The sequence below is a fragment of the Agrilus planipennis genome, unplaced genomic scaffold, assembly GCF_000699045.2.
Source record: "Agrilus planipennis isolate EAB-ADULT unplaced genomic scaffold, Apla_2.0 scaffold8, whole genome shotgun sequence".
Taxonomy (NCBI): domain Eukaryota; kingdom Metazoa; phylum Arthropoda; class Insecta; order Coleoptera; family Buprestidae; genus Agrilus; species Agrilus planipennis.
Genome location: NW_020442461.1, coordinates 3,117,470 through 3,135,958, shown reverse-complemented (window position 1 = coordinate 3,135,958; position 18,489 = coordinate 3,117,470). Strand labels below are relative to the sequence as shown.

The following is an 18,489-nucleotide window of genomic DNA, read 5'->3' as shown; positions in this document are numbered from 1 at the left end:
TTTGAAAGACTTGCCTGAGTTATTGACTCATTTAAATGGAGTTCATCTCTGGCATAAAACACCAAAATTGACCATAGTGACAGGGTTTGAAGAATATTGCAATCTACTTTCTCCAAATTATAATCCCTTTAATTCAGCTCTTATAACTGCAAATTTATATGATTCAGTCAAAGTATTCAGCAATGTCCAAAATAATGACAAAAGTTATTTGTTGATTGTTTGTAACGTCCCTTCTGACTTATTATCAAGACTGCAGTCTCTTGTAAATTTATATTTTTCTTCAATGTATAATTACACAAATGACACAGATACATTGAATTATATTTTTCAAGAATTTCAGGATAATAAATTGTGATATTTTATGTATTTCTTTAAAGTTAAATTTAGAGTGATAAATTAACCATCCGTCCATTACAACATGAACTAGCTCCATACACAGATTATTATAGATATATCATATGACAAAATGAAAATTGTAATGAAAATTTGAAAGAAAATTGGTCAAGAATTACCATTGCTTTTCTGCTATTAACAATATTATAAATAGAAAACAGAAAATACACTCGTGTTATTGCGGTTGCATAATTTCGAAAACAAAAATTGGCATTAGTAGTTATACAGGGTTGCTTCTGGGACTGAGAAAGGTCATCCCCTTGTCTGATTGTGCCATCCAGTTCTTATCATTCTTGATGTTCGTAGCATTTGACAACTTTTAAATCATTTTTTAGCTAGAGGTTTAAATGTAGGTACATATAACATGTGTATAAATATAATTAAACTGTACATTATACATATTAAGTAAAGCAAGTACGTAACGTGTGAAATTAAATAATAAATTAAAGCGAAAATAAGGAACTTTATTTCTGTTTTTCTTCATTCATGTAGGTCGCATTTTCGACGCCATTGGTTTTTATTGGAAGATCGATTTCTTCGCTATCACTGTCGCTCCTGTTGACGTACTTGTATCTCGTGGCCATCAAAGCAAATATTATCATGTCCAACAACATAATGCCGGTATACAAAAAGAAGGTTTTGGACTGAAATAAAAATAAAAAAAAAATGAAAATAGCACTTTTTTATGGATAACAAATATTCAAACTAAGAGAGCCGAAAAAGGGGCCTTTTCGATACGACTCCATTGTTAGTCATTTCAAAAATTGGTAATGTAAAATTTAGTTTATTTTTGTTGCCCAAGTTGAAGGTCAAAGTATAATGTGGGGTTCCAAGGTCGAGTGGGGTCGATATCATACATGAAATGACTTACACGTTCCCAAACAATAGTTTTGTAATTAGCACATTGTTTTTGACTTACGACCAAAACTATGAGATATTTATAAATAAATTAAATTTGAAATACAGAAGATTCGGAAAAGTTCATTCATAGTTTCGTAATCACATTACCTGTTCTTCGAAAATTTCAATTGCTTGTATGATAATGACGATAACATTGCCAAAAGCAGTTGTAAGCAACCATCCAGCTGTCAATACCGACTTCATACTCGTAGGCGCTTGAGAATAGGCAAATTCCAATCCAGTTATGGAAAACATAATTTCCCCGGCTGTTATAATGATATACTGTGGAATGAGCAGTAGCATGTGGACACTGTTGGGCCTTGTAACTTCTATTAAATTCAATGTCTGAAAAGAGGGTACGGAAGGGTGTTACTTCTGCTATCTGTAGAAAGATTTAGTAAACCAATGACCGGGAGAACCTTTAATAATTAAATAGTACATTATTTTTGATCAAAGCCATGAACCTAACCTTTTTCAACCTCGTCCTGGGTTACAGTGAATAATGATCATCACAACACTGAAGAAATTTATCGATAATCTAAAATTTGTCCTTGATGGACTCAAAAGACAAAATAGATTAAGACCTTTCAAAAGAGTATCAGTTATAAACTGAAGAAGGTTTTGCTATTTAGAAACGGATGAAAAAGAGGCATTAAAAGTGCAGAAAATGGTAGGTTTCAAATCTATTTAATCCTGATCAAAGAAGAAGACATATTGAGTGAAATATTTGTAAATTTTTATTTGTAAAAGCAACCGGTCATTGGTTTACCTTTATGTATTTATTTTATATTGTACTTACAATGCTGGATGGAGAATTAACCAGTGCCAACAAGGAATATACTCCCCCCAGTGACAGTGTCACGTCTTGGGAGAAAGTGCTTCCAATTCTGACCTTGTACGTATCAGGACTAAGAGAAAATAGTGAAGAATTTGAACTGCCGATGGAAAGCCTTTCTACGCCACCGCTGTCGGTAAAAGTAACAGGCAAAGAATCGGCACTGTTGAATAAGGTTCTGAAAATAAATGTCACTATTAAGGAATAAATAATAAATAATAGCAGTATTAGCATCTAGCAAGGGGGACTTAGAGATAGCTTTAAATAAAATGGAAGCGGTACTGACAGATCAGTACTGTATGAAAATAAATAAAAGTAAAACTAAAATACTGGTATGCAAGGGAAGAAAAAGTAGGGAAAGAGCGAATATAAAGATAGGAGACGAAAAATTAGAAGAAGTGGCTGATTTTAGATACCTAGGAAGTCAGATAAGTCAGGATGGAAGGAGTAGTAGGGATATAAAGCAGAGGATAGCGCAGGGTCGTGTCGCCTTTAATAAAAAGAAGTCACTTCTATGCTCGCGAACGGTTAATTTAGAAATTCGAAAAAGGTTGTTAAAGGTGTATGTTTGGAGCACGGCGTTGTACGGGTGCGAAACATGGACAGTGGGAGCGGCGGAAAAGAAAAGGTTAGAAGCGTTCGAAATGTGGTGTTATAGGCGGATGATGAGGATATCGTGGGTAGAAAAGGTTAGAAATGAAGAGGTATTGGAAAGAATAGGAGAACAGAGGACTCTATGGAAGTCAATAAAAAATAGGCGAGATAGGTTGGTAGGACACCTTCTCAGGCATGAAGGTCTAGTCAGAGACATATTAGAGGCAGAAACAGGAGTTAGGAGGGGTAGAGGTAGACCTAGATTAGATTACTGTTCGCAAATAGTTAAGGATGTGGGCTGTTCTAGTTTTATGGAAATGCGAAGTTTAGCTCAGGATAGGAGAGTGGAGGTACGTGTCCAACCAGTCTTCAGACTGACGACCTTATGATGATGATGATGATGATATTAAGGAATTGCACAGTCATCTGAGGCAAACGTGTTTCTTACCGGACACTGGGATATCCATTTGTGCTTTTGGAAACGTCATCTTCAAAATACCGAGCGGCTCCGTTTAGTTCATTGAAATAGTAACCTGCTGCAGTTTTTTCCGTTAATTGGAACGATCCACTGACAGAAGAACACGTACTATCCACCATGTAGTTGTATGTTGCACTTCTAGTAACCGAAAGATCAATATTCGTATAACTTTCCAGACTTTTTATGAAAATTGTTTGACCATTATTTAAATTAGGCGACGTAAGGCGGATGTCGCAGGGTAAAACGTTGTAAATTCTCAACTGAGCATTGCCCGCTGATGGAAGCTGGGGGTAAGTCTGTTCGATAAATAGGGCTATGACTGCCGAGATTGCAAAAGCCGCAGCAGCAAATATACCACCTGTTGTTAACCGTTGAAGGGGTTTAGTCAGAATTCTGCACTTGTCCAACGCTGGATATATAACGTAATCGAACAATGGGATGAAGCCAAGAATTAGAATTGAATTAACCACCTGTGATTTAATGCAAACATTTAAAAATAGGCAATGAACTTCAAAAGAAATAAATTTACCTGCATCTGATCGGGAAGAATTGTGTAGAAGCCAATGTATCCATCCATTCTTCGAGCCATAAAAGTCCAACCGGTACCTTGCTGGTCGTAAAGGGCCCAGAATACGGGAAGAGGCAGGAACAGAACTAAAACCCTTAGTGTGTCTTTTATATCTTGAATTAATTGGGAGTCGTATTTTTCTTTGGCATAATCCAGCCAGTGTTCACGGTTCCTTTCTTTGGTCTTCATCCTGGTAACGATGGCATTCTATAACCGAAATGGGGAATTGGAGAAACGACAACAGGGATGTGAAGACGAGAAATTCCCTTCCACAAATTAATAATAAAAAAATCCCGTATGTTAGAAGGCTGCAAGTACAATACGAGGGTGGATTGATAAGTTTCCGGCCTGACCAAGAAAAACAAGGTTTTTAAAAATTTTTTTTTTTTATTTCTCAACATAATCTCCTCCAAGGCTGATACATTTCTCATAGCGGTGTTCCAGTCTATTAATGCCATCTCTATAGACTGATTCGTCAAGCTCCTCAAAATAACCATTTACAGCTTCGATTACTTCTTCATTGTCCGCAAATCTCTTACCGCCAAGCCATTTTTTGAGATTAGGGAACAGAAAATAGTCACTCGGGGCTAGGTCTGGAGAGTAAGGAGGGTGCGGCATCAATTCAAACTTTAGATCGTTGATTTTAGCCGTCGCAACGATTGACGTGTGCGCTGGTGCGTTATCGTGATGAAACAAGATTTTTTTCTTCGCCAGATGAGGTCGTTTAATTTTCACCTCGTGGCTCAAACGTTGCAATAAGTCTGCGTAGTATTGACCAGTGATAGTATTACCCTTTGCAAGGTAATCAATGTATATAATACCTCTTGCATCCCAAAAAACAGTAGCCATAACCTTGTTCGCCGAAAAAATTGTTTTTGCCTTCTTTGGAGTTGGTTCCCCTGGTCCAATCCACTGTTTAGACTGTTCTTTGGTTTCAGGAGTGTAGTGGTGGACCCACGTTTCGTCAACGGTTACGAATCGACGCAAAAATTCGCTTGGATTACGCTTATACAATGACAAATTTGCGGTAGAAATGTTTTTTCGAATCAATTTTTGGTCGACTGTTAGCAAACGCGGCACCCATCTTGCACAGAGCTTTTCCATATGCAAATGTTGGTGCAAAATATGTTGCACACGTTCATATGACATCTTACAGGTCTCAGCTATCTCACGCACTTTCAATCTGCGGTCTCCCAGCACTATTTGATGAATTTTTTCGATCATATCTGGAGTTGTGACCTCAACGGGGCGTCCTGAGCGAGGCCCATCAGAGGTGCTCACACGACCCTTTTTAAACTCGGAAACCCACTGCTTAACGGTTGAATATGACGGGGAGGATGTCCCCAGTGTTGAGTCCATCTCTTTTTTAATTTCCTTCGGCGTTAACCCCTTCAAATAAAAGTATTTGATGACAGCACGATTTTCCTGCTTTTCCATTTTTACGAAAACCACAGAGGCGTCTTGTTCAGCGTGCTGTCAAACCTACACTAGCAAGGAGATCGGGCTGAAACTATAGCTACAAGCTATCCAAGGATGGTACTATAGAATGTCACCTCAAGGTAGGCCTAGTGGCGTCATCTCTTGGTTAGGCCGGAAACTTATCAATCCACCCTCGTACTTGCTACTTACCCCAATACATTTGCTGACTTTAAGTACCACATTTCCCTCTGGAGGTTTGATTTTGTAAAATGGTTTACCCGCCACGAAAACGACTGAAAAAATTGCCGCATTATTGAAAAACTTCTAATCTATTTAAGTATGACATTAAAATTAATATTACATATTAAGTATAGTTAAAAAAAACTAAGCTGATAATACAGAATTTATGCGGCGCAATACGTGATAAGAAACGGTAATTGAGCGATATTTCATAACATAAAATTTACTGTACTTAGTTTTATAGAGAAATGGAAACGTAAACAAATAAATTAAATAGAAATCTTTTATACATTGTAACATTTGGTTCATGGTCTAATTTTTGATATACTTGAAACAGTTAAGTTTTGAAAACCTTGAACCACTAATTAATAATAAATTTAAATTATCACGCTATGTATATATATATATATATAGTGGAAGAAAATGCCTTACCTATGGATATAACCATCAGAACCCCTGGCACAGCAAAAGCTAACGAATAGCAGCTATCGTCACCGAAACATTTGACATCTTCCCTCAATATGGGGGTGACAAACGTGGAGATAAAACTTCCAAAATTAATGGAAAAGTAAAACACGGAAAAGAATTTTGATAATTGGGAAGCCTGATACGGTAGAGTGAATTGGTCCCCGCCAAAAGCTGACACGCATGGTTTTATACCCCCTGATCCAACTGCTATCAGAAGAAGACCTATTAGGGTCATAGTTCGTAACGGAAAGTTAAGAGGTGGTGCGGCAGTTAAGGCAAGAAGTGCATTTCCGGTTGCGTACACACACGACAGGTAAACAATCGTACGAAATTTTCCGAGAAAACTGTCGGCAATCATTGCCCCTATAATTGGGAAGAAATACACCAGGACGACGAAAGTGTGGTATATTACCGTTGCTGTACTCTCGGAGTAGAGGAGGATGTCAGTGAGGTAAAGGCTAAGGATTGCTGAAAGAAAAAAACAAGAAATTATTATACGGGTTCATATTCTGACAAATTTAAGAGGTAGCGTTTGAACTGTGGCAGTCCCAGTGGTGCACATACTGGAGGGGATGTAATGGGAAAAAAAACTTTTGGGTGTTTCATTCCCACCAGCCACTAATGCTGGTGGGCGAACAGTCCCTCCGGACTACACCGGAAGATAGTCTCCTCCTTTCAGGAATCGTGGGAATGGGTGGGTGGTGGTTCGGGTGAGAAAGATGAGACTAACGAAATGAAAACAGAAGAAGCCTAAGTGATCCAAGGAAACCACAGAAAACTTGAATCAAGGCAGACGGACCCGGAATCGAACCGGAGTCCTCCCGAATGCTAAGCAATTGTCTAGACCAGAAGTTTTGTAACTTTAAACTGTGATACTCCCAGTGGTGCGCACACTGGAATGGAGTTAATGGGATCAATGTTAAGTCCAAGAAGCAGAAATCTGTAATTCGTTAATTGGAAGAGCAGGTGTTTGAGATACGGTGCTCCTTGTGGTGCACCCATTAGAGGGGAGCTAATGGGACTAACGATAAGTCCAAGATGCAGAAATCTAAAATTCGTTAATTCGAAGAGCAGGCATTTGAACAATAATGTACGCGTTAGTGGGGAGCTAATGGAACTATAGATAAGTTCGATATAGAGAAATCTATAATTCGAGAAGGTGTTGGAACTTTGAAATGTGATACTGCCAGTGGTGCGCACATTCGAATGGAGTTAATGGGACCAACGATAAGTCCAAGATGCACAAATCTGTAATTCGTTAATTGGAAGAGCAGGTGTTTGAGATACGGCGCTCCTTGTGGTGCACCCATCAGAGGGGAGCTAATTGGACTAACGATAAGTCCAAGATGCAGAAATCTGTAATTCGTTAATTGGAAGAGCAGGTGTTTGAGATACGGCGCTCCTTGTGGTGCACCCATCAGAGGGGAGCTAATAAGACTAACGATAATTCTAAGATGCATAAATCTGGAATTCGTTAATGTCCAAGTTTATTGCTAGATTTTTGTATAATTGTATCCAACTTTGAGCGCACGTAAACAAAATTGAATGTGAATAAAGTGGTATTCTTTTTTGTATCTAAAATACGAATGACGAATCATTATGTTCTAAAGATAATTAAATACTGTTCTAACTTAGGTCACCGTTACATAATATGGATTCATCATCAACTTTGCAACTTTTCCGGTTGACATTGAAATTTTTTATAAATTATGACCTCCTTTAACCTGAAATATTGCATACAACCCTGGGTTTTTTTACAAATTGCATTTAACTTCAAATTCCTATGATACTTATCATTAAACAGAAAAAAGAGTTTTCTTTGTGGAAGATTATGAACTTGAAGATCTAAATAAAGTAATGGAATTATATGTGTGTAATTCTGATCGTAGGCTAAATCGGTTTGTTTATACTTTATGTAAATCCGTTAATTGTATCTCTAATGAAGGTCATAAACGTAACATTATGGAATTTCCGGAGTTTTTTACAGAGTAGTTTTTGAATAAAAGTAGTTGTTATTATACTTATGAATATTAGCAATCCTAGTAGATAGTCTGCAAGCATTTGAAAAGAAAACAATTAAAACAATAAGGAAAATCCGTACAGTTTTTATATTTGTAAAACAGTGTTGTGGTGTAAAATTGATGATGAAGAATAGAGTGAAATACTTACTTCGCATGCCATAGAAACAGAATCTTTCACAAAATTCATTTGTTACGATGAAAAACACTGACTTTGGGTAGGGTAGTTTCTGTAAAAATAAAAAAAAAATGCATAATGTAATAATTTAATTATTTAATATTTGAATTCAGCAAGCTGGAGTTAGTTAGAATCGACCCATAAAATTGAAGAAAGTTTGGTCAACTGAAAATGTAAGGTTCCTATTGGTAAATCTCATTATTTATCGGCAGACAGACAGATAATTCGATAATTTTGTATTATCATTTTTCATCTCGTTTACCATCACATCGACGTAGGAATAATTATAATAAATAAATTTCCCATAGTTAGTTTATTTTGCAATAAATGTTGGTAAACATAAAAATAACATTATAGCATTAGCTTGTGATATTCTACACAAATTATGAATTGTCCTTTTCCAGACATTGGTTTCAAAAAGATTCAGATGGAAATGTCTGTACCCATAACGATTAAGTTCACTTATTTTGTAGTTGACCAAAATCGATTGACATATTTCTTAAATGATATACAGTTTATTAACTTGTATTAAAATGAGGACACAATATAAAAGACATATTTTCTGTCTGCCATTGATTAGTAATAAACAAATTACCCTTAAATGGTCCCACATATAAATAAACAGTCTACTTATTTGTAATAATACGAAATACTTTTTAGATTAATAAATTAAAATTTTAATAACTGGGTTACTGTAATTGTTTAAAGCAGGTTAACGGATTATTTTTTAACCTTAAAAACAAAACTCGTTCTGCATAAATGCAGCAAGTTAAAGGAATCAATTTCACTTTTATCAAGGTTTTAAAAACGGACAGGTAACTTACATAATCATAATATGTAATCGAAATATATAGTAACTGTAAATTCTAGACATTAAAATAAGACGATTGACTTTCGTAAAATAGCAAAAACATTGTCAACAAAACATTTCGAATTTAATTTTGAAGAGCTCATAAGGGACTACTAATGTTCTTTAGAAAGTTTAAAAGAAATAATTAAATATTTGTATTTTGTAAACTTCAATAGCAAATATTTGTAAAATTTTGAATTTAAAATTCGTAATAATTTTCAAGTAATTGCAAGAATTTTAATGTAATTTATTAGATTTGGAATTTTCAGAATTTCTAAAAGTCCAATAAATACCACATTTCTTTTTAATAAAGTTTTTAGAGCCAAAAGATTTTATTTTGGGACATACTGTATCTGATTTTTTAAGGAAAACCAAGTGTTTTTTACCTAATACCTAAGTTATCAAAAAAGTAGATAATCTTCGGGCATTACGAGATTAACGAGGCTGAAAGTGTTAATGGTACATTAACTGCAATAAAAAGTATTACTGACAAAAAGTAGGTGAAAATGGGTAATGTTTGTTGCAAAATTGTTGCATTCAACACTTTTTTGAATAAAACAAGTGAGGACCATTAAATACACAATATGTCCCAAATTCGTACTTTTAAACTTTCCATTTTAAATTGATCTACTTATTGATTAACTAACAATATTGGCATTGTGTGTTAGAACCACATATATTACGTTTATATACCCACTTTTTGTTCGCAGTTTCGTCCGTGTAATAATAATAGGTAATAAAAAAAGACGATTGTTGATATTGATGTTTTCATTTTTTTTTTTTTTTAATAAGTCAGAGTAGAGAATAATATAGTGAAGGTTACTTTTACCTTTGTTTTGTGCGATGGTAGTCCCATTTTTAGGTAGTTCGTTACGACTTTAAAACAATGAATAAACTTTATTTCCACTAATAATTTTTTTTATCATATCTTAAAGTTTCATTTACATTAGAATTAGTGAAATTGCACTGTTAGGTATCACACACCCGTATCTACACATTGTTAACTATCCACTTTAAAACATGAATTTGCACATTTATCGCGTAGAAAATCGACCTGCGCTAAATTTTAAATTTTTTTCTATTGTTGAAAAAATTGCGACGCTGAATATAATATGCATACAATAAATAAATAATAACACTAAATTATGATAATGTCATTCATTCGCGTCATGTCGTACGTCTACATATTATAATAATTTTACTAAGAGCACATTGATGAAGAAGAGGAGTGAGACGACAATAATGAGTCGGTTCGAAAGCAACAAACGTACAATTCTGTAGCCGAGGATTTGTAGTTGTATGTCAACAAAGTTTCACCGTACTGAAACTTTTACTGTAGTTATGGTTGTTTTATATAAATGTGTGACGGAATGTGGCCGTCACATTTGCCATACTTAATGATTTGCTTTCTGATGGTCGTTAGTTTCGAAGGTAAATGCACTGCAGTAATCATTGTGTAGAATTCAAAATATACCTTTCATATTTTTGGTTTCATATATGTTATTTAGAACAAGGGGTGCATAGAAGTAACAAGTTCCTAAATTAGATCCTAGGGGAGTTTATTTTTTTTGTAGGATTTCAATGATGCCATTTCTTCGACGTACTAATAATAACTATTGTATTTTTATTTGTACAATTCAAAAAATTGGGACAAATTACATTATAATAATCTGTTCTCATTATAAATAGGAAAATGCTGAATAAATAAATAAAATAAGTATGCAACAAGGTAATATGTTATAGTAGCTTGGAATAAAAAAATCGTCTATTTTTTTATGGGTCACTAATTTATAACGAGTTAATAACGCTCTCAAAAGAATCAGCACCTCTAAAGGGTGAAATAGTGTATCCACATTAGGGCCACATTGGGGACATGCCGCAAAGGGGTTTAGATAAGGTATCACCATTAGGGCCAGATAAGGCTAAATAATCACCGCATCAGTCTTAATAGGGAAAGTCACAACAGGATTCAGATAGGTTATCACTATTAAGACCAGATCAGGCTAAATACAGTATACTCTTAAATAAATATTGAAATAGGGTATCCATATCAGGGCCACATTAGCCTTAATAGGATATGTCGTAAAGAAGTTCTGATAGGGTATTACAGTTAGGGATAGATAAGGCTAAACAGGGTATACACTTAGAGAGTAGAAACAGAGTGTCCATATTAGGTCCACTTTAGCCAGAATAGGGCGTACAGTTGAAATTGAGTATTCATGTCAGAGCCAGATCAGCCTTAATAGGGCTAGTTACAAAAGGTTTCAGATAGGTTATCACTATTAAGACCAGGTCAGGCTGAATATAGTATACTCTTAAATAAAGACTGGAATAGGGTAACCATATCAGGGCCACATCAGTCAAAATTGGACATACAGTTAACGAATTGATATTGAGTATCCATGTCAGAGCCATATCAGCCTTAATAGGGCTAGTTACAAAAGGGTTCAGATAGGTTATCACTATTAAGACCAGGTCAGGCTGAATATAGTATACTCTTAAATAAAGACTGGAATAGGGTAACCATATCAGGGCCACATCAGTCAAAATTGGACATACAGTTAACGAATTGATATTGAGTATCCATGTCAGAGCCATATCAGCCTTAATAGGGCTAGTTACAAAAGGGTTCAGATAGGTTATCACTATTAAGACCAGGTCAGGCTGAATATAGTATACTCTTAAATAAAGACTGGAATAGGGTAACCATATCAGGGCCACATCAGTCAAAATTGGACATACAGTTAACGAATTGATATTGAGTATCCATGTCAGAGCCATATCAGCCTTAATAGGGCTAGTTACAAAAGGGTTCAGATAGGTTATCACTATTAAGACCAGGTCAGGCTGAATATAGTATACTCTTAAATAAAGACTGGAATAGGGTAACCATATCAGGGCCACATCAGTCAAAATTGGACATACAGTTAACGAATTGATATTGAGTATCCATGTCAGAGCCATATCAGCCTTAATAGGGCTAGTTACAAAAGGGTTCAGATAGGTTATCACTATTAAGACCAGGTCAGGCTGAATATAGTATACTCTTAAATAAAGACTGGAATAGGGTAACCATATCAGGGCCACATCAGTCAAAATTGGACATACAGTTAACGAATTGATATTGAGTATCCATGTCAGAGCCATATCAGGCTCAATAGGGCTACTTACAAAAGGGTTCAGATAGGTTATCACTATTAAGACCAGGTTTCAGATAGGTTATCACTATTAAGACCAGGTCAGGCTGAATATAGTATACTCTTAAATAAAGACTGAAATAGAGTATCATATCAAGGCCACATCAGTCTTAATAGGACATGTTATAAAGAGGTCCTGATAGGGTATCACCGTTAGAGATGGATATGGCTAAATAGGGTACACAGTTAAAGACTAGAAACAGGGCGCATAACAGGGCATACAGTTAACGAATTGAAATTGAGTATCCACATCAGAGCCATGTCATTCTTAATAGGACTAGTCACAAAAGGGTTCAGAAAGGTGATCACTATTAAGACCTGATCAGGCTAAATATAGTATACTCTTAAATAAAGTTTGAATAGGATATCCATATCAGGGCCACATCAGTCTTACTGGGACATGTCATAAATAAGTTCTGATAGAGTATCATCGTTAGAAATGGATAAGGTTAAATAGGGTACACAGTTAAAGACCAGAAACAGGGCGCGCATATCAGGGCATACAGTTAACGAATTGAAATTGAGTATCCACATCAGAGCCATATCAGTCTTAATAGGGCTAGTTACAAAAGGGTTCAGACAGGTGATCACTATTAAGACCTGATCAGGCTGAATATAGTATACTCTTAAATAAAGTTTGAATAGGATATCCATATCAGGGCCACATCAGTCTTACTGGGACATGCCATAAAGAGGCCCTGATAGGGTATCACCGTTAGAGATAGCTAAGGCTAAATAGGGTATAGAGTTAAAGAGTAGAAACAGGGCGTCCATATCAAAGCATACCTTTTAGAATTGAAATTGAGTATCCACATCAGAGTTATATCAGTGTTAATAGGGTGTCCATGTCAGGGCCACATCAGCCTTAATAGGACATGTCGTAAAGAAGTTATGATAGAGTGTCATCGTTAAGGATAGATAAGGCTAAATAGGGTATACAGTTAAAGAGTAGAAACGGGGCGTTTATATCAGGGTCTGAATAGGGCATACAGTTAATGAATTGAGGTTGCGTATCCACATCAGAGCTTAATAAGGCTAGTCACAAAAGGGTTCAGATAGGTTATCACTGTTAAGACCAGATCAGACTCAATATATAATATTCTTAAATAAAGATTGGAATAGGGTATCTATATCAGGGCCATATTAGCCTTGATAGGACATGTCGTAAAGGAGTACTGATAGGGTATCACCGTATAAGGCTAAATATGGCATAGAGTTAAAGACTGTAAACGGGGCGTTTATATCAGGGCCACATCAGCCTCAATAGGGCATACAGTTAACGAATTGAAATTGGGTATCCACATCAGAGCCATATTAGTGTTAATAGGGCAAGTCACAGAAGGGATCAAATACGTTATCACTATTAAGACCAGGTAAGGGTGACTAGAGTACACTCTTAAATAAAGATTGGAATAGGGCATCGAAATTAGGGCCACATCAGCCGTAATAGTCTGAATAGGGCATACAATTAACTAATTGAAATTGAGTATCCGCATCAGAGCCATATCAGCCTTAACAGGACTAGTCACAAAAGGGTTCAGATAGGTTATCACTATTAAGACCAAATCAGGCTGAATATTGTGTACTCTTAAATGAAGATTGATATTGAGTATCCATATCAGGGCCCCATTAGCCTTAATAGGACAAGTCACAAAGAAATTCTGATAGAGAATCATGTAGGAGGGTGCAGATAGAGTGTATTACCATTAAGGCTAGGTTAGGCTAAATGGAGTATACCTGTAAGGGATAGGGTATCCATATCAGGGCCGCGTCAGGTTACATAGGGCATATTGTTAAAGGTTTGAAATTGTATTTAAAAAATCCATTCGCCCCCGGGTGGGCTCGAACCACCAACCTTTCGGTTAACAGCCGAACGCGCTAGCCGATTGCGCCACGGAGGCGGACAGATATGGGTTTACCTGCACAATATCATATTGCAATAATACTTAACGTTATCAAGTGATGATAACGATAGCAAACAAAATAACAATCACAATTAATGAATTAGGTGTAAAAAGTCTGCATCGGCCGGGAATCGAACCCGGGCCGCCCGCGTGGCAGGCGAGCATTCTACCACTGAACCACCGATGCTACACATTCTAATAACCTCATGAATGTTTTTCCACGGTATTCTGTAAGTAAAGTAATAAGAAACTTACCACATCAGTTTCTTCACTATCGTAGTTCTCGTCATTTTCGTTGGTTTTGCCCATAGCTTCTACAGCTAAAATAAAAAAAATAGAAGATTTTATCAGACTTTTAACTTTGCTACATTAAGATTTTGTATAAGTAGTTAATAATAAATAATAATTTAACTACCTAGATACCTATGCAACTTCTTCGCACCTTTGAAGCGTTGCGTTGGTTGCTACAGAAAAATATTTTCCAGGATTAATCTTGACAGAATAGATTTGTAAAGTAGGTAGTATAAAATGGTTTAAATGGGTTTTGTGTAAAAGATCCATCTAGTTAACTTGCAACAATTAAACATCATTAAAACTTTACTCACGAAGGGCAATTATCTTTTGGTTAAATTGCGTAATAAGACTTGCTAATAATTAATTGCTTTATTGATCGTTATATTCTTGTTAGCGGAAGCGCTTTCCGCGGTGCCGCGTCTAAGGATATCTTTTAAAATGTTAAGAAAATGACGCCTTCAGGGAACTTCGTCAATTAATTCGTGTTTAGCAGATCATTAAACGTAATTAAGTTCAATATTTAGTTCACCGTCAATGTAAAAATGGAAAACGATCATCCAAATGAGTAATTAATAATTAAGTAAGTACATAATTTGTACCTACAACCTGATATTAAAATATAACTGGGGAACTATATATATATATATATATATATATATATATATATGTATCAGGGGACCATGGTGGGTCGAATCGTTGTAGATTTTCATCTGTTTACCCTAGTGGCGAATTGAGAAGCAAACGTAAGGGTTGTAAACATCAAAACTCGGAAGCCCTACATCCTACAACAACCATGAGTGTAGGGCAGAGAAGATTTTGAGTTTTACTCCACCTTTTGGATACAACTTAGAATTGCATTTGGTTTTTTTGTATAATAATCAGACTACAATTCATAATATAAACAAATGAAAGTGCACTTTCATTGTTGCCGTGTTCTACATTATAAATACCTTTAAAACTATTGACCCACATTTGTACATTTGTATCAAACAGATGCTTTGATTGTATTTTATTGTAATCATAGATTAAACACTTGTAAATTCCGATATGATTCGTTAGGCGATAAATACGATGCAAACTTTATATGTTAACATCATTATTTTACATCTATTTTATTATAACAGAAAACAGTTGTATTTATTGTAGTATTAGTTTTCAGGTTTTCTTTTTAGCAACTGTTTTCATACATTGATGAACCGAGATGAACTTGTTTGCTAAAAATTCATGAACGATCTGTGGTAGACAAGTCGAGTTTGAACCGCAATTTCCTTCTCTTTTTTAAATTTCCTATATCGTTTCTATTCCAAAGATAAAATACAACTTCCATGGGTCGTTGACTTTATTTGTTATTTAATTAAACGGCAATGATACTGCGTACGCAATTCATTCATAATTTATCAAAATTAAAGTGCGAAATTTTCAGAGTTGTTAATAATAATGTCGTCGAACTCGAACAACATGATGCCGATCGGTCTATTTTCTTTTTTATTAAAAAGACAACGACATTGAGTTCGGTGATCGTTAACAATTTTCAAAGTTGCAGTTGCATCAATCAATATTAAGCGTGGACTATAATTCGATTGAACTCTTATTGAGTGATTATTATTGAGGGCAGCGGCGGCTCGTGCGAGTGAACACAGTGACTTAGCAGTTTTAACAATTTTTAATTCCATTATAATATTCTAATCAGTTAATTTTTAAATAAGTAATAATGGTCCACAGAGAAATTTTTAAGAAAACTGACGCGGGCCGTTCTGCACTAGCTGCAATTTTAGCAATTAATTCCGTTAAATTACTTATGGTAGTTGGCTGGTACTACTACTATAATGCTGTTTTGTTTTGTTTGATGTTCTTATGTTTACGACTGCGAATAGATTTTTTCATTTTTAATTATTTGGAAAAGACCGCCAACTTGAGTGCGCACTTTTTTTCCTTCTAATAATCATTAAAACGTTTTTAATGAGATACTCGAAACATAAAACGTTGTAGGCACGTTATCAAAGCTTTTTATAACTTTATCGAGCACGTATATATCGTATGTATGTACTAATAAACTCGGGTAAAGGTACCTGTACATTTTACAGGTACATTAACACGTCACAGAAAGCAATTAGTGCTGTAGTTGAAGAAAATTATCAATTGTTTGTTAACGATAGTAGATAGCAATAATTTTGATTGGAATACAATTATCTCTGTATAGACGTAATTAAATTGTCTATGTAAAGTAAATTTTTCGTTAAATTAATATTGGTAAAATTGTACCTCTTTTTCATTATAAAAATGATTATATTATTATTAAAATTCCACCCGAACAAACATAGTTACATACATACATACATTGGAAGTTAAATAAAAGCTTGTAAAAAGTCAAGTAGGCTATTGTATAAATCCATTATCTATTTTCATTATCCGTAGATAAGATGGTAACATTTACCGATAATTAAAAATTTTTGTGATGTTGTACACTAAGTCACTTCATGACTGCGCTGTAGCAATCTTTGTTTGCTGCTCACCGTTAATTAACTTTATTTAAATTTATTCAGTTTAGATTTGGAAGTCTACGGAATTGTTATTATTAAATTAATGTGAAAATTCATTTTTAATTTTATCCCACCATAAACTACCTCAAACTGATGAGGGAAAAATTTGTTGCTGTTGTCACACCCCCGCCGGGATTCGAACTCGGGACCTTTGGCTATACGCACCAAGGCTCTCACCAGAAGGAAGGGTGTGACGACAGCAACAAATTTTTCCCTCATTAATTTGAGGTAGTTTATAGTGGGATAAAATTAAAAAAGAATTTTCACATTAATTTGATATCAACCCCTATTAAATGTCAAAATGGTTCATATATATATATATATATGTTATTATTAATTATTCATTTGGTTTGATCGTTTAAGTAAGTGGAAATACTTGGGATTTGTACCTTGAAGACATCATAAAAGTTTGATTGATAAGGATAAAAGTAATGGTTCAGTTTCTTTATGTAGAAATATCAAAAACGGATGCACTTCAAATAATAAAAACATGCCAAACTGAAAGGATTTAGATTATCTGATTTGTAAATATAGATAACAGTTTATAACAATAAATAATTTTATGTTACTAAATTTACATGATTATCCTAAACAGTGGTGTTAAATGGTTGTTAGCAAAAGGCTTATTACAGATTAGGATCCTGTAAACTTTCATCCAACAAAACGTCTAATTGAAAGATGAAAAAGATTAACCTGATTCGGGTTTTTAGATCTTAGTCGGTTGGAGTTGCATTCAAATGTGTTTTAGAAGGATCTACAATGATTTGGGACATTCCAGACTATTTCTGAACATTTCACAACATTCCATAATGTTCTGGGATGCTCTCGAATACTCTCGAATGTTCTGGTCTGAAATTTCTATATATAAACAGTAACTTTCTTCATCGACGGGAGATAGAGGGTTACCACATCATCAACTCCATTTATCGTACCGGGACTCATTTCTGAGTTTTAGTGGCACGCACATTATACAATATATCGATTATTTTGAAAATATATTAACACTAAATATTGACAGAAACATTTTATAAAAGTTTCTCCTATATTAAAATAACTTTCACAGAAATACCCAAAGGGTACCTACCTTTGTGAAAAATAAACGTGAAAGCTACTACTTTTTAGTAAATAAATTCTTGGAATCTTACCTTTTTGTTCATGTTCCTTTTCTTTTTCCATGTTTTCAATTGGTCTAAAATCAAAATTTAAAACTCGGCGTTCTTTGTTATCGTCGCATTTGTTCCCCTTCGTGCGTAAAAAAAGTGAACTGATTCTTATAAATTCACTTCATTGAATGAACCCGTAGGCGGCGAATTGAATCTTTGACTGCGATAGCGGTTAAAAAAAAGTGATAAGTTAAGGTGTCTGTCGCTTAGATATCATAACAATTATTATTAAAATTTACATGCTCTATAATATGTAGGTACCTATTCGGTATTACTTTCGTGATACGAACGCTTAAGCTATTTTTACGAAATGGTATTTTATCTAATTGATTGACAATTCTGTAAAATACCTGTAAACCTCTGCGCATTACGACATTATCAGTATAATTTTATAAATGAGTTGAGATAATCCTCAAGAGAAGGTCAATTGGTTTAGTATCAAGTACCTAC

At 34.9% G+C, this 18,489-nt stretch overlaps 1 protein-coding gene, 1 long non-coding RNA gene and 2 other non-coding genes across 5 annotated transcripts in view; 1 reads left to right on the top strand and 3 right to left on the bottom strand.

The window, feature by feature from the left end:
- The window catches only part of LOC108734030, a 141,089-nt gene that overhangs the window by 44,698 nt on the left and 77,902 nt on the right, over positions 1 to 18,489 (top strand). The window lies entirely within an intron of this gene.
- On the bottom strand, positions 754 to 18,274 carry LOC108734017 (peptide transporter family 1). Of its 2 annotated transcripts, XM_025980779.1 has the most exons (10): positions 18,022 to 18,274; positions 14,298 to 14,362; positions 8,065 to 8,143; positions 5,860 to 6,363; positions 5,398 to 5,480; positions 3,730 to 3,975; positions 3,171 to 3,670; positions 2,093 to 2,306; positions 1,402 to 1,638; positions 754 to 1,037 (listed from the first exon to the last, which is right to left on the bottom strand). In XM_025980779.1, the coding sequence occupies exons 1-10, from the start codon at positions 18,050 to 18,052 to the stop codon at positions 858 to 860; spliced, it is 2,139 nt and encodes a 712-aa protein (XP_025836564.1). In that variant the 5' UTR covers positions 18,053 to 18,274; the 3' UTR covers positions 754 to 857. The 2 variants fall into 2 exon arrangements, with proteins under 2 accessions (XP_025836564.1, XP_025836565.1); XM_025980780.1 differs by lacking the exons at positions 14,298 to 14,362; positions 18,022 to 18,274 and adding an exon at positions 9,771 to 10,230 and having other exon boundaries at positions 837 to 1,037.
- On the bottom strand, positions 13,966 to 14,039 carry Trnan-guu. Its single transcript has one exon. It is a non-coding gene; the product is annotated as a tRNA-Asn (tRNA).
- Positions 14,159 to 14,229, bottom strand: Trnag-gcc. Its single transcript has one exon. It is a non-coding gene; the product is annotated as a tRNA-Gly (tRNA).

Bases quoted from the DNA above. Each gene is read 5' to 3' on its own strand.
- LOC108734017 (XM_025980779.1), bottom strand. From the start codon at position 18,052: ATGGAAAAAGAAAAGGAACATGAACAAAAAG. The intron at 3,671-3,729 runs GTAAATTTATTT...ATTAAATCACAG, and splicing joins TTCTTCCCGATCAGATGCAG to GTGGTTAATTCAATTCTAAT. The intron at 2,307-3,170 runs GTAAGAAACACG...ATTTATTTTCAG, and splicing joins AATGGATATCCCAGTGTCCG to AACCTTATTCAACAGTGCCG.